This window comes from Chiloscyllium plagiosum, unplaced genomic scaffold (assembly GCF_037043375.1).
Source record: "Chiloscyllium plagiosum isolate Xiang-an unplaced genomic scaffold, Cpla_swu_hap1 HiC_scaffold_18, whole genome shotgun sequence".
NCBI lineage: Eukaryota > Metazoa > Chordata > Chondrichthyes > Orectolobiformes > Hemiscylliidae > Chiloscyllium > Chiloscyllium plagiosum.
In genome coordinates, this window is record NW_028270156.1 from 74,059,102 (window position 1) to 74,082,418 (window position 23,317).

General features: G+C 42.4%; 1 protein-coding gene across 7 annotated transcripts in view; it reads left to right on the forward strand.

The window, feature by feature from the left end:
- Positions 1-23,317, forward strand: part of LOC122558116 (embryonic protein UVS.2-like) — a 193,217-nt gene that overhangs the window by 51,464 nt on the left and 118,436 nt on the right. For 6 of the 7 annotated variants that reach the window (XM_087996790.1, XM_087996793.1, XM_087996789.1 and 3 more), the window contains one exon: positions 9,042-9,185. The exons of the other annotated variant lie outside the window; for it this stretch is intronic. In XM_087996790.1, coding sequence (XP_087852916.1) covers positions 9,042-9,185 — 144 coding nt within the window. The remainder of the gene's footprint in view (positions 1-9,041; positions 9,186-23,317) is intronic. 7 annotated transcript variants of the gene reach the window in all.

Here is a 23,317-nt window from a genome sequence, read left to right on the forward strand (position 1 = left end):
CAGGAGTAGTAGTTTCATTAGACGCGGAAAAGGCATTCGATAGGGTTGAATGGTCATATTTGTTCTACACATTGGAAAGGTTTGGCGTTGGAAAGGTGTTTACCAAATGGGTCTCAACAATGTATAGTGATCCCAAAGCAGTTGTGATTGCCAATGGATTAGGCTCGGATAGCTTCAGTGTGGATAGGGGCTGCCGTCAGGGATGTCCTCTCTCGCCATTGCTATTTACGCAAATAATTGAGCCACTAGCAGAAGCTATACGAGCTGATCCTAATATAACGGCCCTGAGGATTGGTACAGGTAAAGATAAAATTGCCCTCTATTCAGATGATGTTCTCCTATTCCTCAGTAATCCTCTGATGTCCATGCCTCACTTAATCCAAGTTATTAATACATTTAGTGCATTCTCAGGCTATAAAATTAATTTTTCAAAATCTGAGGCTATGCCAATGGGTGGCCTTGCTAGTATATCCCACTTAGTGGACAGATCCTACTTTCCCTTTCGGTGGTCCCTGGAGGGTTTCTTATATTTAGGCATTTTTATTACCCCAGTATTTGGTCAGTTATACAAGGCTAACTTTGTGCATTTACTGGAGAGGGTAAGGCAGGACCTCCAGCGATGGGGAAACCTTCCAATTTCCTGGCTAGGTAGAATAGTACTAATTAAAATGAATGTCCTGCCCCCTATGAGAATGCTTCCGGTGATGCTGCTGAGGCTGGCACTCCCCAAACTATATGGCTGGTTGGGTTCCTTTATCTGGAATCATAGACGGCCCCTCATTAAGCTGAAGAAGCTACAGCTTCCACAGGCAAGGGGAGGATTGGACTTCCCAGATTTTAGGAAATATCAGTTAAGTTCCCTATTAAATTACATAGCTGATTGGGTCTTGTCTGACCCGCAATCAATCTGGCTGGACATTGAGGCTTCTCAAGCAAAATGCCCACTTATTAACCTTTTATTTCAGACAAGAGGAAAACCATTACGGATCACTGTAAAAACCCTATAATACTAAACACAATTAAAGCTTGGAATATAATGTGGCAAAATGAGGGCAACTCACATAAAACATTCCCCTATGCTCCAATAGTGGGAGTATGGGGATTTCAACTGGGGCTTACAGATGCCACTTTCAAACTCTGGAGATCCAGGGGTATCTCATGTCTAGGGGACCTATTTAAAGAAGGGGTCCTGATGTCTTTTGAACAGCTGCGTCAGAAATTCGGATTACCTAATGGAGACCTCTTTCGATACTTCCAAATTCGAGATTACATACAGAAGAAGACTACGTTATTAGATAGTCTTTATAAATCAGATAGAGAATGTAGAGTGCTACAGCCAACGGGGGTATCTTCCGTCAGCACTATTTTTCATTTACTACATGATGAAGTATCGGGAGATATGGACAATCTGCTTAAAACATGGGATCAGGATTTGGGACGAGAAATCTCTATAGAAACGTGGAATGACATTTGGGTAAACGCCAGAAGAATCACCATCTGCAACAGAACTCAGGCTATTCAGCTGAAGGTACTTCATAGGGCCCATATAGCACCAGACCGATTGGCAAAATTTAAGGCAGGAGCATCTCCAATGTGTCCCAAATGTAAAATAGAGATGGGCACTCTTGTACATTGCCTACGGGCCTGTTGTAAGATCCGTAGATATTGGGCTAAAGTAGCAAGTGCTCTGACAGAAATCTTAGGAACAGAAATTAGAGTGGACCCTGTATCTCTCCTTTTGGGCTTTTCGAACTTACCCTCCCTGGATATGCCCGGGAAGAGATTATTTTCTATTCTCTCTTTCTGTGCAAGGAAACATATTTTGGTAAACTAGGTGGCTGAGGGCCCCCCTAGACTCTCAAATTGGCACAGATTAATTATGGAATTATTCCCCTTGACTTCCTTACAAATATGGTGCACCAAAAGACTGCATTATTCCATAAAATATGGCAGCCCTTCTTGAATTATGTAAATACAGATATTTCGGCCATCCTAACGAGGGCTTTTATTTAATTGAGATAGCGAACCTGGCTGGTCCGGGGCCCCTTGGGAGAGGAATCCCACACGAATACAGGTTTTGTTACATTTGATGTTAACACATTCCGAGCATGTATCTCACTACCCAATTTCTGTGTTATCCGTCGTTTTGTTTTTCTATTATTTGAATAATGTAAGAGACTTAATTATACACTCTGGTTAGTTGTAGGTTAGATTAGTAGTTGAGTTTTGTTTTTTTTCCTCGGTATTTTTCTTTTGTTAAATTTTGGTTATTATTTATTTAAGATTTAATTGTATATCAATGTTTATACTTGGGATTTTTTTTATTTTTATAAACTTATAAAATGTTAAATTTTCAATTAAAAATATCTAAAAAAAAAGACATTTGGATAAGTACAAACATTGATTTGGAGGGATATGGACCAAACAAAGACAAATTAGACTAGTTTAGTTTGGGACATGGTCAGCATAGACTAGTTGGACTGAAGAGTCTGTTAGTAAATTGAAGGTGGTATTAAAACTTCTGAAGACAGCAAACCCCCCAGGTGTTTTGATCATCAGAAATTTTATGTTCCAGATTTGTTAATCACCATGGTGGGATTTGAACTCTTGAGAATTAGCCTCGTTCTCTGGATGAATAGTCTACTTATGTTATTATTGCATCACTATCTCCCCACAAAATGTTCAGAATGTAAGATGGCTACAAGGACCATCTGTTTTACAATACTGCATAGTTGGAGTACAAGCATGAAAGAATTTTTAAGATGTCCCTGAAGACTTTCAGACAAAGTTAGTCTGCCACATTCCAGGAGAAAAAGAGAGAACTGCCAGAAGCTGAAGGTTTCCGAGAATCACTGCAGGAATGTAGGTAGAGCTCACATTTGATTTGGAAAGCTAGTATTCATGGGAGTTAAAAGGAGTCTAGAAAACTTGCCTTTAGCTAGAAGGCGAAGTATTCAGAAAAACTGTCATTTTTTTAAAATGTTTCCAGATTGGGAAAGGAAAATAATTGGAAGTGAATGCTTGAATACTTGAAGCACAATATTGGAAATAGTGTTAAGGGTTTCTTAGTTTGATACTAGACATTCTGTTTAACAGTTCAATATATAAATTGCCTACAATAGCAGTGATTAAGCAACAGTGCCTTCATGTGTTTGCTACAGTGAATGTCTCAGACTATGAAATCTTGTTATCCATTCAGCTGTTAACTAGAAGTTTGAATTTTGTTTTTGAATTGTAGTGGTCACCTGGTAATCATAGCAATACAGTCCTATGAAAGGATATTAGACCAGGTGGTGTGGGGAAAAGGGGCACAAAAAAGGAAGGTGTTCAAGGAAGGAATACAAAATCTTACATGGTCAGCAGCTGAAGGCATTGCTATCAATGGCAGCGTGTTAAAGAAGCATATATACCTTGATGCTTGTAGCGCTGGAGGAAGTTAGAAAGATAAAGGACTGAATTTTATCAGTCTCTGGAAGGCTGCAACACAGCAGTTGTCAAAAATCATCACCATATGAATTGAACCATCTTATCAGAAGGAAATATTTCTCATTGGAGCATAAGATACTTGAGTAACTCAGTAAATGGTAGCTCGGTATAATGTGATGTAAGTAGCGCAGGATAAGAATGTCAAAATTGAACCAAAGTACTGCATGTGCAAGATATGGAAAGTTTAGGATTCTGGCAGCAGACTTCTGGATGAATTTATGGAGGGTTGAAGATAGGAGGCTACAAAGACAACATTAGAATAGCTAAGTCTAGAGGTGAAAGAGATATGCTGAGGCAGGACCAGAGGTAGGTAGCAGTAGATGGTTAATGATGCTATGGCTATGTGACCAAGAGATCCAGTCAGTGTAAAACAAATCACTGCCTCCTCTGACAGTCAACAGAGGCAAGGAAACAAAGTTTTTGGCCTCCCTGATATTTAGCTGGAGGAAATTTCTTCTCATCCTGTACTCTGACAATTTCAAGGTGCTGGTATGGTAGTGTACATGTGAAATCTGATGAATTTTCGTGATGCTGGCAAGGGGCAGCATGATAGTAAGAAACAGAAGACGGCAAAGGTCGATGCTTGAAGGAAACCTGAGTTTATTCATGGGAGATTAAGAAGGTTCACCTTGCAGTGATAATCTGACTACAAGTGGCACTCCCAAAAGCTTTCAGTTAAGTACAGTCCCAAGTGGATGATGGAGACAAAGCATTTGATCAGGATATTGTAGTCCATGACATCAAAAACTGCGGAGAGGTTGAAGCTTTTGTTTGGAAAATAGTAAATATACTCCTTTATTAAAGAAGGGGTGAGACAGAAAGCAGATTACTTCTAATATCTTCCCTGAGACAAGTTAGGAATCAAAATTAATAATTTCTTAAGGAGAATATTAAAAAGCTATTATTTTAAAGGCAATTGAATAGAGCATTTTTAAAATTTCAACTTTGCCATTAATTTCTGAAAGAGAAATCCTGTTTAACCAATTTATTACATTTCTTTGAGAAAGTAACACAAGCTGGCAAATGGATTATAATATGGGAAAGTTTGAACTTGTCTGTTTTGGAAAGAAGAGCAAAAATAAAGCATATTGTTCTAAATGGTAGGTGATTATCGAGCTCAGAGATGCAGAGCGATCTGGGTGTCTGAATGCACGAATAGCAAGTTAGTATGCAAGCACAGTAAGACATTAGAAAAATTGATAGAATTATTTATCATGAGGTCCAAATACAAAAGGAAAGGAGGCTATGCTTCAGTATTTCAGGGTACTGATGACACTATATCTGGAGTACTGTGTACAGTATTAGTTTTCAAATTTATTGATTGATTTACTTATTGTCAATTGTATCAAAGTACTTCTGTAATGCAATGGTTGTTTTCTTGTGCTTCCCCGTATTATGGAACAATCATGCTTTAGAAACAGGACTTAGTGTTGACGATATAATCGTGTTTCAACCAACATAAAAGTTTTAAAAGTTTGCGCTGTAGAAACTGCGACCCCAATTCATCACAGTGAATTTGTGTTGACAAAACTCACATTATAACAGAATGACCCGGACAGTGAAAAACTTGGTTTATGAGCAGTACAGGCAGATCATAGTTTGCATGGATGTACAGAACACAATGTTTAGACAGAGGCATACAGGTAACATTTGACAGGGTATACATAAGAGATCAGTGTTAGCAAGATCAACATTATTTGAGGCTAGAGTGTCCATTCAGTAGTCTAATAATGGTTAGGAAGAAGCTGTCCCTGAAACTACTGATGGGTGTGTTCAGGCTCCTATATCTTCAGTCTAATGGAAGAGATTGTGGGAGATCCTGACCAGGGTGTGAAGGACCTTTAATGTAGGCAGTCTTTCCGCAGCAGCGAGCCATGTAAATGGAATCCAAGATGGAAGGTTGGCTCCCATGATGGCTTGGGCTCTGCACATCACCCTTTGTAGTTTCCTGTGAAGCTGGGCAGAGAAGTTGCCATACCAGATTGTTATGCACCTGACAGTATGTTTTCAGCTGTGCATCTGTAGGAGTTGGTGAGGGTCCTTATGACCATGAAAAATTTCCTGAGCTGTCTGAGGAAGAAGTGGTGTTGGCCATTTCATCTATATGGGGAGACTAGAACAGGTCGGTTATCATCATTCCAAGGAACTTGATGCTGTCTACCCTTTCAATTTTTTGTGGGCGGCACGGTGGCACAGTGGTTAGCACTGCTGCCTCACAGCGCCTGAGACCCGGGTTCAATTCCCGCCTCAGGCGACTGACTGTGTGGAGTTTGCACGTTCTCCCCGTGTCTGCGTGGGTTTCCTCCGGGTGCTCCGGTTTCCTCCCACAGTCCAAAAGATGTGCAGGGTCAGGTGAATTGGCCATGCTAAATTGCCCGTAGTGTTAGGTAATGGGTAAATGTAGGGGTATGGGTGGGTTTCGCTTCGGCGGGTCGGTGTGGACTTGTTGGGCCGAAGGGCCTGTTTCCACACTGTAATGTAATCTAATCTAATCTAAAATCTAATCTAATCTAATCTCAGTCCTGTTGATGTAGATGGGGGTGTGTTCTCCTCCTTTCTTACTAAAGTTAATGATCAATTCTTTAATTTTGCCAACATTGAGAGAGAGATAGTTATCATTGCACCACTTCTATCTCCCAGCTGTATTTTGACTTGTTGTTAGACATCCGTCCTACTATGATGGTTTTGTCAGTGAACTTATAGATAGCATTCGTTTGAAATTTGACAATTTAGTTGTGGGTGTACAGGAAGTACAGTAGATGGCTGAGGACACATCCTTGGGGGCGGGGGGTGTTGAGTGTTATTGAGGATGTGGTGAAGTTACCTGTCTTCTACCTCAATTGCGTTCTATGGGTGAGAAAGCTGAGGAAAGCTGCAGTAAGATTTTGAAGTCAGAGCTATAGCCAATGAGCAGAAGTCTAATGTAGGTGTCCTGTTGTCCTGATGCTCCAGGGATGAATGTAGGATTAGGGATATGGTATCCACTGTGGACCTGTTACACCAATAGGCAAATTGCAGGGGATCGAGGCTGGCTTCCGGGAAGACCAATCTGACGTCTGCAGCAGTGGGAGCAGCTGTGTGCAGGGCCGTCGGGATAGGCGTCACTGTGCCACTGCCATTCTGCTAAAACTGAGCACAGAAAGCAATGAGCGTGTCAGGGAGGGATGTGTCTTTGTCTACTGTGTAGCTCTGCTTCATTTAGTAACCTGTAATGTTGTTTAGGCCTTGCCATAAGCAGTGGGAGTCTGTTTGGTACATGTGGACCTCTAACCTGGTCAGGTACTACCTCTTGGCATCCCTGATTTCTTTGCGAAGGTTAGATCTGGGATGTCTGACTTGAATGCTGCATGTCTGGCCTTCAGTAAGGAATGGATTTCCAGGTTCACCCAAGGTTTATAATTGGTGAACTTTGGTACACAGTCCTCCACACTTTTGCTAATGAAGTCCATGATGGTGGTGCCATACCCGTGTGGGTTTTCTACCAAGTATTTGAACATAGTCCAGTCCACTAATTCCAAGCAGTCCCAGAGATGGTCATCCACAGCCTCACACCAGCATTGTACTTCCTTTTATGAAGGCTCCACCCGCTTCCTCTTCCCAGCTTACAAACAGAAGCTGAACACGGTGCTGTAATCTGATTTTCTGAAGTGTGGGCAGAGGATGGAGAGGTAGACATATTTGATGGCTGTGTAGCAGTGGTCCAGGATGTTCAGTTCTCTGGTGGGGCAGGAGATATTTTAGTGGTACTTAGCACCTTCTTGAGGTTGGCTTGATTGAAGTCACCAGCCACAATGAATAAAGCCTTGGAGAATTTTGGCTCTAGAGTGTTTGTGATGGTGTAAATCCTGACTGCTGTATTCCCCACATCCGCATGGGTGGTATGTGTACAGCTGTCAGGATGGTGGAGGTGTATTCACATGGTAGATATTACGGACAGTATGTTGCTGAAATCTACATCAACAGGACTGAGATTGAAAGGGTAGAGAGCATCAAGTTCCTTGGAATGATGATAACTGAAAACATACTGTCCAGGTGCATTACGATCTGTGTCTGTGAAGCAATGGCTTGCCCGGATCACTACGTCTGAGCACGAGGAAGTGTTGATCAGGAAGCATACCCCACCACCTTTTTCTTGCCTGAGGATGTCATGTGGTCCATGTGGTGTATGGAGAACCTGTCAGCTTGTAGGATGCAGTCAGGAGTGGCAGGGGTGAGCCAAATCTCTGTGAAACACAGCACACAACAGTCTCTCAGTTATTCCACCTATCTACTCCACCCTCCTCTCTGACCTATCACCTTCAGCCCCACCCCCATTCACCCATTGTACTCTTTGCTACTTTCTCCCCACCCCAACCCCCCTCTCATTTATCTCTCTACCCTGCAGGCACCCTGCCTCTATGCCCGAATCATCGATTTTCCTGCTCCTCGGATGCTGCCTGACCTGCTGTGCTTTTCCAGTACCACTCTAATCTAAACTCAAGATCTGAGTTTACCCATTTTGTTTTTGATAGCCTAGGAGTATGCAGGGGGAGGGGGTGTTGAAACTATATTGTTTCAACCTCACCTTCAGGCCAGAACGTTTGCCCTATTCCTGCATCTGGTCATTCGTTGGAGTTGGTGGAGCGAGTCTTCTGTTGCAGCAGTGTGTCGGGTCCAGTTGGGCTGGACTACTCCAGGGGTGGGATGCTACGAGATTATAGATCAGATCAGGTCTGGGCTGGTCTGGTCTCTTTGCTAACAGGTCTTGGTGGTAAAATTTTCGTTTTTGGGCAGTACCAGGTGCTGATGAAGTGGGACTTTTTTCTGTATGTGAGTGAGTTCTGGTTGGGCTGGGCATCCTTGAAGTCGTGTTGCTGCCGGTCAAGTACAAGAGACAATAGGTGCAGGAGTAGGCCATTCAGCCCTTCGAGCCTGCACCGCCATTCAATATGATCATGGCTGATTATTCCTAATCAGTATCCTCTTCCTGCCTTATCTCCATAACCCTTGATTCCACTATCTTTGAGAGCTCTATCCAACTCTTTCTTAAATGAATCCAGAGACTGGGCTTCCACTGCCCTCTGGGCAGTACTTATCGTTCCAAGTCATAGTTGCGGTCAGGTCGCTGCGGGAATATTATCAGTAATTTTTACAGATTTAGAATTTAAGTTTAGAAGTGTAGAAAAGTTATAAGAAATGTTAGAATTAGATCTGTTGAAGTGAGCTCGCAAAGAGTCGCATGGTAATAGTGCCATATTGAAAGAAGGAGGTAAATGTGTTGGATGCAGTTTCTCAAAGGTTGACTAAGTTAATACCTGGAATGTGTGAGTTGCCTTAAAAGATTGGACAGGCTAGGCTTGTATCCACAGGGGTTCACTGAGTGAAACATATAATATCCTGAAGGGTGGGTATGGACAGGAAGTGAAATAATTCTGAATTCATTCCAAGTTTTTTACAAAATATCTTATGTAATAAGTATAATTAAATGTAAGCACTGCAGTGTGCAAATACAAAAATGCAACAGTGATTTCAAACAGAACTTTCACTTGAACCTCTTTCATTTTCTTTCTTTATAGTAAATACCAGTGCCTCAGAGAACGTTATTGGTGGAGATTACCGTGAACACCCTGGGTCAAGTTGTTTCGGCGGTCACGATAGCTGCTTATGGCCTTCCTCAAATATGAATATTTATGTACCCTATATTTTCAGATCAAATTATAGTAAGTTTAATGTTGCTTATTACTATTAATCTTTAACTTAACTAAAATTAAGTGTTGTGAATAAGAGTAGATTTAGCACTTATTTGATTTTCTAGTATATAATGTGGATATAACCACAATTTTGACCAGTATGATTTTTGCGAAGATTTGTAGCTCAGGTTGAAGTTCAGGTTGTAAGTTTGCTTGCTGAGCTGGTACGTTTGTTCTCAGATGTTACGTCACCATGCTAGGTAACATAATCAGTGAGCCTTCATTGAAGTGCTGGTGTTCTGTCCCGCTTTCTATTTATGTGACTTAGTCTCTTAAGGTGGGTCATATTAGAGGTTGGTAAATTAGACTAGACTAGACTAGATTACTTACAGTGTGGAAACAGGCCCTTCGGCCCAACAAGTCCACACCGACCCGCCGAAGCGCAACCCACCCATACCCCTACATTTACCCCTTACCTAACGCTACGGGCAATTTAGCATAGCCAATTCACCTGACCTGCACATCTTTGGACTGTGGGAGGAAACCGGAGCACCCGGAGGAAACCCACGCAGACACGGGGAGAACGTGCAAACTCCACACAGTCAGTCGCCTGAGTCGGGAATTGAACCCGGGTCTCTAGCGCTGTGAGGCAGCAGTGCTAGCCACCGTGCCGCCCACCCAAATGGGGTCCAAATAGTGATGGAGTTCCAGTTTGAATGACAGACTTCTAGGAATTCCTGTGCATATTTCTGTTTAGCCTGTCCTAGGATGGATGTATTGTCCCTGCAAGGTCTGCAACAAACACTACATCGGACAGTCAGGCAGGAAACTAGCCACCAGGATACACGAACACCAACTAACCCCAAAAAGACATGGCTAGCTATCACTAGTATCACAGACGAAGAAGAACACCACTTTGACTGGGACAACACATCCATCCGCAGACAGGCTAAATAAAGACACCCACTGGAATTCCCAGAGGCCTGGCATTCAAACTGGAACTCCATCACTAAACAAGTCAATTTGGACCCCATTTATCAACCTTAAGGGAAATAATATCATCCACTTTAAGAGACCAAGACATACAAATACAAAGCTGGACAGACCACCAGCTCTTCAATGGAGGCTCACTGATGATGTTACCTAGCATAGTGACAAAGCATCTGAGAACAAACCTACCAGCTCATCAAGCGAACTTACAACCTGTTGTTACCAGTCCTCAGATGAGGTTTCCCAAGGTATTATATATGTATTATGTTTCCAAAATGGATATACCAAATTCTCATGCTTCTGGGTAAGAAGGCTGAACTGACTCCTCTTTGTTCATCTGCTTTTGGTTATGAGGAGCTACTTTTTCATTCTCACTAACTGACTTATTATGCAATGCAGTCACATAGTAACAGTATCTTCCTTACTTGTATTGATAAATGAGATATTTGGACTCTCGCAGAAATAAGACTGGAAGAATTCATCAATATCCTTAAACCAGTCAAGGACAGTAGTGGGAAGGTGTGCGTGGAGTCTGAGGAGACAGGAGAGATGCTGAATGAATATTTTGCATCAGTATTCACACAGGAAAAAGACAGTGTTGTTGAGGAGAATACTGAGGTACAGGATATTAGATTAGACGGGATTGAGGTTCATAAGGAGGAAGGTTCATAAGGAGGAAGTGTTGGCAATTTTGGAAAGTATGAAACAGATAAATCCCATGGGCAGGATGGGATTTATCCCAGGATTCTATGTAAAGCTAGGGAGGAGATTGCAGAACCTTTGACTTTGATCTTTATGTCTTCATTGTCTACAGCAATAGTGCCAGAAGACTGGAGGATAGCAAATGTCCCCTTGTTCAAGAAGGGTTGTAGAGACAGCCCTAGTAATTATAGACCAGTGAGCCTTACTTCAGTTGTGGGTAAAGTGTTGGAAAGGATTATAACAGAGAGGATTTATAATCATCCAAAAGGAATAATTTGTTTAGGGATAGTCAACGGTTTTGTGAAGGATAAATCGTGTCTCACAAACATTATTGAGTTCTTTGAGAAAGTGACCAAACAGGTGGATGAGAGTAAAGTGACCAAACAGGTGGTTGATGTGGTATATATGGAAAGCATGATTTGGAGAAGCCGGTGTTAGACTGGGGCGTACAAAGTTACAAATCACACAACATCAGGTTATAGTCCAACAGGTTTAATTGGAAACACTCCTTCGCCACCTGATGAAGGAGTGGCACTCTGAAAGCTAGTGCTTCCAATTAGACCTCTTGGACTATAACCTGGTGTTGTGTGATTTGTAACTTTTATATGGAAAGCATTTGATAAGGTTTCCCACAATAGACTATAGCAGAAAATACAGAGGCATGGGATTGATGGTGCTTTATCAGTTTACATCAGAAATCGGCTAGGTGAAAGAAGACAGGGGGGGTGGTTGATGGGAAACGTTCATCCTGGAGTTCAGTTACTAGTGGTGTACCATAGGGGTCTCTTTTGGGGCCACTGCTGTTTCTCATTTTTGTAAGTGACCTGGATGAGGGCGTAGAAGGATGGGTTAGTAAATTTGCGGATGACCCAAAAGTCAGTGGAGTTGTGGACAGTGCGGAAGGATGTTGCGGAGCTGGGCTGAGAGGTGGAAAATTAAGTTTAATGTGGGAAAGTGTGAGGTGATTCACTTTGGAAGGAGTAACAGGAATAGAGGATACTGGGCTAATGGTAAGATTCTTAGTAGTGTGGATGAGCAGAGAGATCTCGGTGGCCATGTGCGTGGATCCCTGAAAATTGCTATCCAGGTTGATAGGGTTATTAAGAAGGCATATGGTGTATTAGCTTTTATTGCTGGAGGGATTGAATTCCAGAGCCATGAGGTCATGTTGCAGCTGTACAAAACCCTGGTGCGGCCACACTGGGAGTATTGTGGACAGCTCAGGTTACTGCATTATGGAAGCATGTGGAAACTTTGGAAATGGTGCAGAGATTTACCAGGATATTGCCTGGTAAGGAGGGAAGGTCTTATGAGGAAAGGCTGAGGGTCTTGAGGCTGTTTTTGTAAGAGAGAGGGTTCAGAGGTGACTTAATAGAGACATATAAGATGATCAGAGAATTAGATATGGTGGACAGTGAGAGCCTTTTTCCTTGGATGGTGCTGGCTAACACAAGGGGACGTGGTTTTAAATTGAGGGGTGATAGATATAGGACAGATGTCAAAGGTAGGCTCTTTACTCAGAGAATAGTAAGGGCATGGAACGCCAACTTTAAGGGTACTTAAATGGTCATTTGATAAACATATGGATGATAATGGAATAGTGTAGGATAGATGGGTTTTTGATTGGTTTCTCTGGTCGGCACAGCAAGAACTGAAGGGCCTGTACTGCGCTGTATTGTTCTATGTTCTACCTCTCCTTTCCCCTACATGGGGGAAAAAGCATTAATTTCTCAGATACAGCAATATTTAAATTGGTACAAGACAGCAGGCATAAGTTAAGAACAAAAGGTAGTTTTTTTAGAATAATTAACATTTTTCTACATAAACAAGTCATCACCCTAAATACATCTACCACAGATGGTGAGGTGACAGTTAATGCATTTCCATTAAATTTGTGCAAAATTGGAACATTTAATTTGACAATTACCCTTATTACTGCATCTAAAGTCTCAATTTCAAATTTAACTAGAGCTGTTGACTAAGATTTCATTAGCATAGGATCCACCACATTCTTTCCAGCTGTCTGTGCTCCTGAACTTAGGCGCATTAAACAAGACATTGCACATTAATTTGTAAGGAATTCAATACCTGAGAGATTTAAAGTTTTCTTGGATTCCAATTGGCCAAGTATTGGTTTGTTGACAGATTAAAACTATTCTCTCTCTCTCTTCTCCCCGCCCCACCCACCACTTGCAACCTCTTTCTCCAAATCCCAATAATCCTCTTACAACTCCTCTCAACAGCATCCTTATAGACTCCTCCTTGCCCATAACCCTGATGCGGTCTTCTTCCCTTCTCAGAGCCATCTTGCAATCATCTGAAGTACTGAAAAAACTTCGCAAGCAACATCTGTAGAGAGAGAAAAGCAGAGTTTGCATTTCCAGTTCAGTGAGCCTTCATCAGAACTTTAGGCTCCTGCTTTTGATTAAAGATAGCCCCTGATCAAGAGCTTGACTAAAGCTACCCTCAATCACTGCCTCAACCAGGGTTTATTTCCCAGTGACTTCCTCACTGTCTTTGCTTACTTTCATAAATGCCTATTGATTGTTCAATCTCACTTTTTTCTTCCCCCACTGTTGAGCCTTTGACCAACAAGCAGTGGAAGAAGCCAGTATGTGATTGAATGAGCATTCTGTTAATGGGGCCAGTTTCTCTTTGATTAATCTGCATGAATTTTTGTCAGAAATTCTGGGACCTTTGTTGGCACAGTTTCCCAGCACTCCTGTGTGTTTTGAATATTGTTTTGTGGATGACTGCATTGCTGTTGCCCATGCTGCACCAAAATTGCAAGCCATTTTTGGATTTCATCAATAGTTTATAGAAGAAACTTGTATAGCCCACAGCTGGTCAGTGAAATGTTCAATTTATTATGTGTTGATTGAGAATCTCTTCAAATTGCTGTGCAATTCTTGTATCTTGTCAACCCACCTCTCTCAAAGATCCACCAACGATAAGGGAATCCAATTCTAGATTGGTTGTATTAGTTCAATCTTCCACAAAATATCTCTACAAGTATTTGATAACAAAGTTGAAAAATAAATCTCTACAAGTCATCAACAGTCCTGGTATACAGAAGAATTGCTATCAGCATTGAGTCTTGGACTTTGTGTCAGGAACACGAAAGCACTCAAAGAATTTTATCAATGCCGCTGCTGCATTCTCCAGATTCAGTGGTAGGACTGTTGAACAAATGTTAGTGTCCTCCTTGAAGTATTAAGGCAAAACTTGTGCAACAAAAGTTGTTAGATCAGTCACCGATTAGATAGCTGTAGATCATCTCTGCTAATAGGTTGGCTTGTTTGCTCATGCGAAGATCCATGCCAAAAGGTTATTATCTTTATTGCTCTACTGTTTAATTTACTAGTTGCTCATACTCCCTTCATATAACGTCTTTCTTAGTCTTACCTACAGTGTCCCCAATATATATGTCTAACTCATGAATGCTCATACTTACGTACATGATTTCATAAGAATTTTAAAGATCCAACATTGAAGCATTTCCTGTACTTACGAACAGCTCCTTCATATTATTCTGCATTGTGTTCCAACTTGTGTATTAATCAACTTGCGAATGGACTCCAAAATGGAACCCATTTGAAACCTGGGGACTGCCTGTATATCATTTGTATTCCTGCAACTGGATCCTTCCTCTCCTGCAGCCCGTCCCTCTGCAGCCCTGAGGAGGTTACCTTAATCTTGTCTCCATATCCACACTGCTTCTTACTATTAGAACATAATTCTTACTCCCCTCACTTGAATTGCTGCATATAATATAGTGGTGTGATCAGTTTACTCGTCATCCCTGCAGTCACTGTTTTTATCCATACGTCTCATCCTCAAATGTATTTGACAAATGCAAAGGTTAAGGCTCTTGCAACGCTATCTTCTGGATCTCTACATCTACCTTACTCACAATCATATCTCCCTCCTCTGGCTACGAGCAAACGTGATTGCCTTTTGGAATAAAGCATTGAGCAACTTTCTGCCTCCCCAGTGCATTTCAGTGTCTGAAGTTTGGACATCATTAACCCTGAGCTGAAGTTCTTCAAACTGTCGGCAATTATCGCAGAGAGGGATATTTTTTCCAGTAGGCTTTGAGGAAGTTTCTGAAATGTTTCATTGCCATCTTGATAACCATTGCCATGACAAAGCTCAGAATAGAGACCTAGTTTCGAAAGTTGTGATGACATGTGGAAAATGCAACCAGTTGATCATAACTAGTGCCTTTGTGTTAGAGATATATGACCTGAGAAAACACTGATACCACAGTGCCTTTCCTGCCATTGGATTTGCAGGATTTTATGGAGGCATCACTGGTTAGTTTTCTGAAGTAGTTTGAAGTGTCCGCTGTACATGGGCGACATGGTGGCACAGTGGTTAGCACTGCTGTCTCACAGCGCCAGAGACCCGGGTTCAATTCCCACCTCAGGCGACTGACTGTGTGGAGTTTGCACATTCTCCCTGTGTCTGTGTGGGTTTCCTCCGGGTGCTCCGGTTTCCTCCTATAGTCCAAAAATGTGCAGGTTAGGTGAATTGATCATGCTAAGTTGCCCGTAGTTAGGTGAAGGGGCAAATGTAGGGGAATAGGTCTAGGTGGGTTGCGCTTCAGCGGGTCAGTGTGGACTTGTTGGGCTGAAGGGCCTGTTTCCACACTGTAAGTAAGTTACCTCAGTGGAAGTTACCTATCTCTAATGCATACAGGAGGACTGGTAACACTGCTGCCTGTAGACCATAAGCTTGGTGTTGGGTTTGAGATCGTTCTGATCAAGCACTCTATTTCTCACAAAGCCATTGGCTGCACTAGTGTATTGGAGTTACAATGATTAATTTCATTATTAAAGTGTGCCTTCACTGGGTGCAGACTGTCAAGGTATAGCTATTGTTCCACATTGTCCAAGTGGATCATTGTGGATCTTGATAGTATGGGGCAGTGACTTGTGAACCTTTGACTTGTGGATGATTAACATCGAAACATAGAAAATAGGAGCAGGAGTACATGATTTGGTCCTTCGAGTCTGCTCCGCTATTCATTATGATCGTGGCTGATCATCCAACTCAGCCTGTTCATACTTTTCGCACTATTCCTTTGATCCCTTTACATCCAATTCCTTTTTGAAATCATGCAATATTTTGGCCTCAACTGCTTTCTGTGATGATGAGTTCCACAAGCTGACCATTCACTGGCTGAAGAAATTTCTCCTCATCTTGGTCTTAAATGGTTCACCCTGTATCCTTAGACTGTGACTCCTGGTTCTGGACTCCTGCCCTCGGGAACATCCTTGCTGCATCTATCCTCTTTAGTCCTGCTAGAAGTTTCTAGATTTCTATGAAATCTCCTCTAATTCTTCCTAACTCCAGCAAAAATAATTTTCATCGATTCAATCTGTACTGTACTCCCTTTCTTGCAAGTACATTTTTCCTCAAATAAGGAGTCCAAAACAGCATACACTATTCCAGGTGTGGTCTCCTCCCAAGGCTCTGAATAATTGCAGAAAGACATTCTGTACTTGAATCCTTTCACTACAAAGACCAATGTACCATTTGCCCCTTTTACCACTTGCACGTTTACCTTCAGAGGCTGTGTATAAAGAAACTGTCTCAATTTATAGCCTTTCAGATAATAATCTGCCTTCCTGTTTTTACCACCAAAGTGGATAACTTAACATTTATCCATATTATACTGCATCTGCCAAGCATTTGCCCATTCACGTGGCTTTGTCCAAATCGCACTGAAACATCTCTACATCTTCTTCACAACTCACCCTCCCACCCAGCTGTCATTTGCAAATTTGGAGATATTACATTTCGTTCTGTCATCTAAACAATTAATTCATGTTGTGAATATCTGGGATCCTAGCACTGACCTCCGTAATAACCCACTAGGAATGGCTTGCTATTTGGAAAAAGACCCATTTATTCTTTCTTTGTTTCGTGTCTGCGAACTAGACTCAATACATTACTTTCAGTTCCATACTCTTCAGTTTTACATGCTAATCTCTTAAATAGGACTTTCTTGAAAGCCTTCTGTAAGTTCAAATAAACCACTGGCGGCTCCTCATCAACTCTAATGGTTACATCATCAAAGTTTTCCAGTAGATTTCCCAAGCTTGATTTCCCTTTCATAAATCCATGCTGATTCTAGACAGCCCTACCACTGTTTTCCAAATGCTCAGCTATTAATTCTTTTATAATCAGCACTAGCATTTCCCCACGACTGATGCCAGACTGACTAGTCTATGAAATAACTCCAGAAAGGTTGGTATCCCGTCCACACATTATCCTTTATTTACACATGCATAGTAGTTAGCACTAGCCTGGCTTCCTCAGAGTGAACAGACCCTCTGATACTCCTGTTTATATCTGCCAACAAGGGCTCTCTTGGGGCTGTTAACCTGGTCCAATTAAGGAGGGTCATCTTAGCTGACTTTGTTACAATTACGACATTCTATAATTTCCTAGTTTTCTCTCTGCCTGCCTTCTCAAATATAGTGTTGCATGAGCTACCTTCCATATAGCGATTGCATTAGTGGTCATCTACCAAGATTTTATTGCCTCTGCAACAGTTGCTATATGGAAGATAGCTCGTGCAAAACTATATTTGAAATTTTTTACAAACCCACCGATTCCCACAGCTACCTGGATTACACCTCCTCCCACCCTACCTCCTGCAAAAATGCTATCCTGTATTCCCAATCCCCCCGCTTCCGTCGCATCTGCTCCCAGAAGAACCAGTTCCACCACAGAACACACCAGATGGCCTCCTTCTTTAAAGACTGAAATTTCCCCTCCCACATGGTTGAAGATGCCATCCAATGCATCTCATCCACATCCCACACCTCCATCCTCGAACCCCACCCCTCCAATTGCAACAAGGACAGAACCTCACCCCACCAACCTCCGCGTAAACCGCATCATCCACCGGCATTTCCGCCACCTACAAATAGACCCCACCACCAGGGAAGGGATATGTGTCCCACCCCACCCCATCCGCTTTCCTCAAAGACCGTTCTCTCCGTGACTACCTGGTCAGGTCCACGCCCCCCTACAACCCACCCTCCCATCCTGGCACCCTCCTCGTCACTGCAGGAATTGCAAAGCCTGCGCCCACACCTCATCCCTCACCTCCATCCAAGGTCCCAAAGGAGCCTTCCACAGAGTTTCACCTGCACTTCCACCCATGCCATTTATTGTATCCGTTGCTCCCGATGCAGTCTCCTTTATGTTGGGAAGACTGGATGCCTTCTGGCAGAGTGCTTCAGGGAACATCACCGGGACACCCGCACCAATCAACCCCACTGCCCCGTGGCCGAACATTTCAATTCCCCCTCCTACTCTGCCTCCTCCATCACTGCTTCCTCACCACCCAATGCCAGGAGGAAGAACGGCTCATCTGCCGCCTCGGGACCCTTCAATTACAAGGCATCAATGTGGACTTCACCAGTCTCCTTATTTCCCCTCCCCCCATCTTACGCCAGTTCCAACCTTCCAGCTCAGCACCGTCCCCATGATCTGTCCCAGCTGTCAATCCTCCTTCCCACCTATCACCTTCATCCCCACTTCCATCCACCTATTGCACTTTCAGCTAACTTTTCCCTAGCCCCATCCCCCTTCCATTTATCTCTCCACCCCTGAGGCTCCCAGTTTCATTCTTGATGAAGGGCTCCTGCCTGAAACGTTGATTCTCCTGCTCCTCAGATGCTGCATGACCTACTGTGCTTTTCCAGCACCACACACTCTTGATTCTGAACTCCAGCATTTGCAGTCCTCACTTTCTCCCAATCATTGTAGTTCACCCATGTGCTCTTTGAATATTTGCCATTGCCTTTACTGTCATCCCTTTTAAATATACCATAGCTAACCTATACCTCATACCATCATAAACTCCTCTCTTCAAATTTAAGACCTTCGTCTCAGAATCAACTGTCGCTCTCCGTCTTGATGAGAAATTCATCATATTATGATCACTCATTCCCAAGGGGCCTCACACAACCAAATTGCAAAGCATTCTTTTCTGATTACACAATACCTAGCCTACAATGGCCAGTTCTCTTGTTGGTTCCTCAATGTAAGTATCCAGAAGGTCATCCCATGTACATTCCAAGAATTCCTCCTTGCCAGTATTGTTACTAATTTGATTTGCCCAACTTGTGTGCGGATTAAAGTCATCCATAACTACAGACAGAATATTGGAGTTGTACAGCATGTAACCAGACCCTTTAGTCCAACTTGTCCATACTTATCAGTTATCCAAAATTCAGTCCCATTTGCCAGAATTTGGTCCATATCCCACCAAACCCTCCTTATTCATGTATTCATCCAGATACAATTATAACATTTAAAAGTTATCAGCCTCCTGTACTTCCTCTGGCAACTCATTCAATACATGCACCGCCCTCTGTGTGAAAAAGTTACTCCTTTGTTCCCTTTTAAGTCTTTTCCTCTCTCACCTTAAACTAGTTTTGGACTCCCTTACCTGGAGAAAAGGACCCTGTCTACTCAATCTGTCCATGCCCCTCATGATTTTATGAACCTCTATAAGGTCACCCCTCAGCCTCTGATGCTCCAGGGAAAAAAGCCCCAGCCCATTCACCCTCTCCTTGTATGCTCAAACTCTCCAATCCCAGCAGCATCCTTTCAAGTTTAACAGTATCTTTCCTGTAGCAGGGGGTCAGAAGTAAACGCAGAACAGGTCATTGCTATAATGTGTGGTTCATTAACACTGGTTCACTGTAATGCGATTGACAAATTGGGGACACTGTTTCTAAAGCACAAACATTTAAGACATTTGTTGGGCTGTAATGCAATTACTTTGCCAGTGCTTTAAATGCTGTCTCTAAAGCACAATTTTTCTATAATGTGGGGTTGCACAAGAACGCAACAATCACGTTACATAAGAACTGCCCATGTTCCAAACTAATGTCCTGCTGCAACATGATATCCCAACTGCTATACTCAATGCACTGACCAATAAAGGCGAGTGTACCAAATGCTGCCTTCACTATCCTGTCAACTTGAGACTCCAACTTCAAGGAAATATGAACCTACACCCCTAGGTCATTTGTTCAGCAACACCTTTCCATTAAGTCATTTCCTGATTGGCCTTACCAAAGTGCACACCTCGCATTTAACAAAACTAAATTCCATTTGCTACTCCTCAGCCCATCTGATGAAGGTCCCATTGTATTCTGAGATAACCTTCTTCACATCCCCAATTTTGGTGTCATCTGCAGACTTACTAACCATTCCTCCTATATTCACATCCAAATCATTTATGTAAATGACCAAAAACAGTAGACCCAGCACCGGCCCTTGCGAAACACTGCTGGACACAGGTTTCCAGTCCGATAAACAACCCTCCACCATCACTCTCTGTCTCTTATCTTCAAACCAATTTTGTATCAAAATGGCTAGCTCTCCCTTAACTCGTGTGTTCTAACCTTGCTAACCAGTCTACTATGCAGAATCTTGTCGAATGCCTTGCTAAGTCCATATGGCAAACATCCACTGCCCTGCCTTCTTCAGTCTTTTATCACTTCAAAAAACTCAATCAAGTTATTGAGACACAATTTTCCAGCCAGAAAGCCATGTTGACTATTCCTAATCAGTCCTTGCCTTTCCAAATGCATGTAAATCTTGTCCTTCAGAATCCTGTCCAATAACTTTGACACCACTGGCATCAGGCTCACCGGTCTATAGTTCTGTTTCTTTTCCTTACCACCGTTCTTAAATAATGGCATCACATTAGCCACTGTCAATCTTCCAGCACTTCACTTGTGGCTATTATGATTAAATGTAACTCAGCAAGGTGCTCAACAATCACTCCCCTGGCTTCCCTGATGCACCTGATCAAATCATAGGGATTTATCCACCTATATGCACTTTAAGACAACCAGCACTACTACTACTGTAATATGGATACTTTTCAAGATATCACTGTTTATTTCACCAAGTTCTTTAGCTTCCATATCGTGGCACAGTTCTCGTCTAGCATCTCACTTATCTCCTATGGTTCCACACGAAGATGGCCTTGATGATCTTTATGGGGTCCTGTCTCTCCCTAATTACTCCTTTATCCTTAATGTATTTGTGGAATGTCTTTGGATTCTCCTTAACCTTATCTTCCAAAGCTATCTCGTGTCCCCTTTATGACCATTCCCCCCCCCCCCCCCCCCCACACACACACACACACCCACACACACACACACACAATTTCCCTCTTGCGAATGCTCTTACTGCCGTTATACTTCTTGAGGGAGTCACTTGATCCCAGCCATCTACCTCTGCTTTACATCTCCTTTTTCTTGATCAAGGCCTCAATTTCTCTCGTCATCCATTAATCCCTCCACCTATTAGACTTGCCCTTCACAATAATAGGAACATGCTGCCTTTGGACTCTTGTTATCTCATTTTTGAAGGCCTTCAACTTTCCAACCTGTGAATAACCTCTCCCAAGCAGCGTTTGAAAGTTCTTGCCTAATACCATTAAAATTGGCCTTACTTTTAACTTTTAGATCAGGTCTATCCTTTTCCATAACTATTTTAAAACTAACAGAATTATGATCATTGACCCCAAAGTGGACCCCCAATGACACCTAAGTGACATGCTCTGCTTATTTCCCAAGGGGAGTTCAAGTTTTGCTCCTTCTCTAGTAGGTTCATCCACATAATGAATAAAAAAATTAATAATTTTCTTGTACAGACTTAATAAATGCCTCTCCATCCCAGTCCTTAACACTATGACAGTCCGAGTCAATGATGGAAAGTTAAAATTCCCCACCATTACAACCCTGAGATCTCCTTATGAGTTTGCTTCTCAATTTACTGCTGACTACTGGGCGGACTGTAGTACAATCCCAATAAGGTAATCATTTCTCATTTCTACCCACATAACATCCCCGGACATACTCTCACGAATATTTTGCCTAAGTACATCCATAAGGTTTTCAAACCAAAGACCCACTCCCACTCCTGTTTTGGTACCTCTTCTGTACTTGTTATAAATCTATACCCTGGAACATTAAGCTGCCAGTTCTGCCCTTTCCTGAGCCATGTTTCTGTAAAAGCTGTGATATCCCAGTCCCATGTTCCCAACCATGCCCTGAGTTTGTCAGCCTTACCTGTTAAATCTTTTGCATTGAAATAAATGCAGTTAGATTTATCAGTCTTAGCTTGTTTACTTCATGTATCTCTAATGTCCTGTTTATTACCATTCCTAATATCTCCCCTACAATTTTGAGGTTTATGTACAACCCCCACTGGTGTTTTTTGCCCCTTGGTGTTCCTCAGCCCAACCCATAAAGATTCCACATCATCAGTGCATATCTTTACTATTGCACTGAATTCCTCTTTAATCAGCTGTACGACTCCACCACCTTTTGTATTTTGTCTGTCCTTCCCAAATATTAGATATTCAGTTCCTATCCCTGGTCACCCTAGCGCCATGTCTCTGTAATCCCGACTATGTCATACCTGTTTTCATCTATTTGTATGATTAATTCATCCACTTTATTGTAAATGTTCTATATATAAAGTTACAAAGCCTTAAGGCTTATCTTTTTAACATTATTTGACTCATTTCCATTATTTTTCATTGTGTCCCTGGTTAATCCTGGTCCTTGATTTCTATGCCAGTCACATTTCTTATTACCCTTTCTGTCTTTTGGCTTTGTCCTTGATTTTCTTTCCTCTGACTCCATGCATAGATTTCCATCACCCTGCCGTTTTCATTTGAAGCCTGCCTAGTCACTGGCAAATACAGTCCTTAGGGTATCGGCCCTGTCCAGTATGTATTTGTTCCACCTCCCCCAGAACTGGTTCCAAAATGCCACGAATCTGGAACCCTCCCTGTCCCACCATTTCTTCAGCCATGTGTTCATCTGATAGGTTCTGCTACTTCTACTCTGATTAAGCTTGTAGCACTGGTAATAACCCTGAGATCACTAACTTTGAGGTCCTACTTTTCAACTTATTCTTAACTCCCTATGTTCTCCTTTTAGGACTTCATCCCTTTTCGTTAAGCCAATGTATTTCATGACTACAGGCTGTTCATCCTCCCATTCCAAACTGTCCTGTAGCCGCTTTGAGACTTGCTTGACTTAGATTACTTAGTGTGGAAACAGGCCCTTCGGCCCAACAAGTCCACACCGACCCTCCGAAGAGCAACCCACCCAGACCCATTCCCCTACATTTACCCCTTCACCTAACATTACAAGCAATTTAGCATTTTTTGACTGTGGGAGGAAACCGAAGCACCAGGGGGAAACCCACGTAGACACTGGGGGAATGTGCAAACTCCACACAGACGGGAATTGAACCCGGGTCTCTGGCGCTGTGAGGCAGCAGTGCTAACCACTGTGCCACCCTGGCATCAGGGAGGCAACATGCCATCCTGGAGTCTCATTTGCGTTGGTCAAAATGTCTTATCTCTTCCCCTTATAATGAATCCTCTATAACTATTGCATTCACTTTTT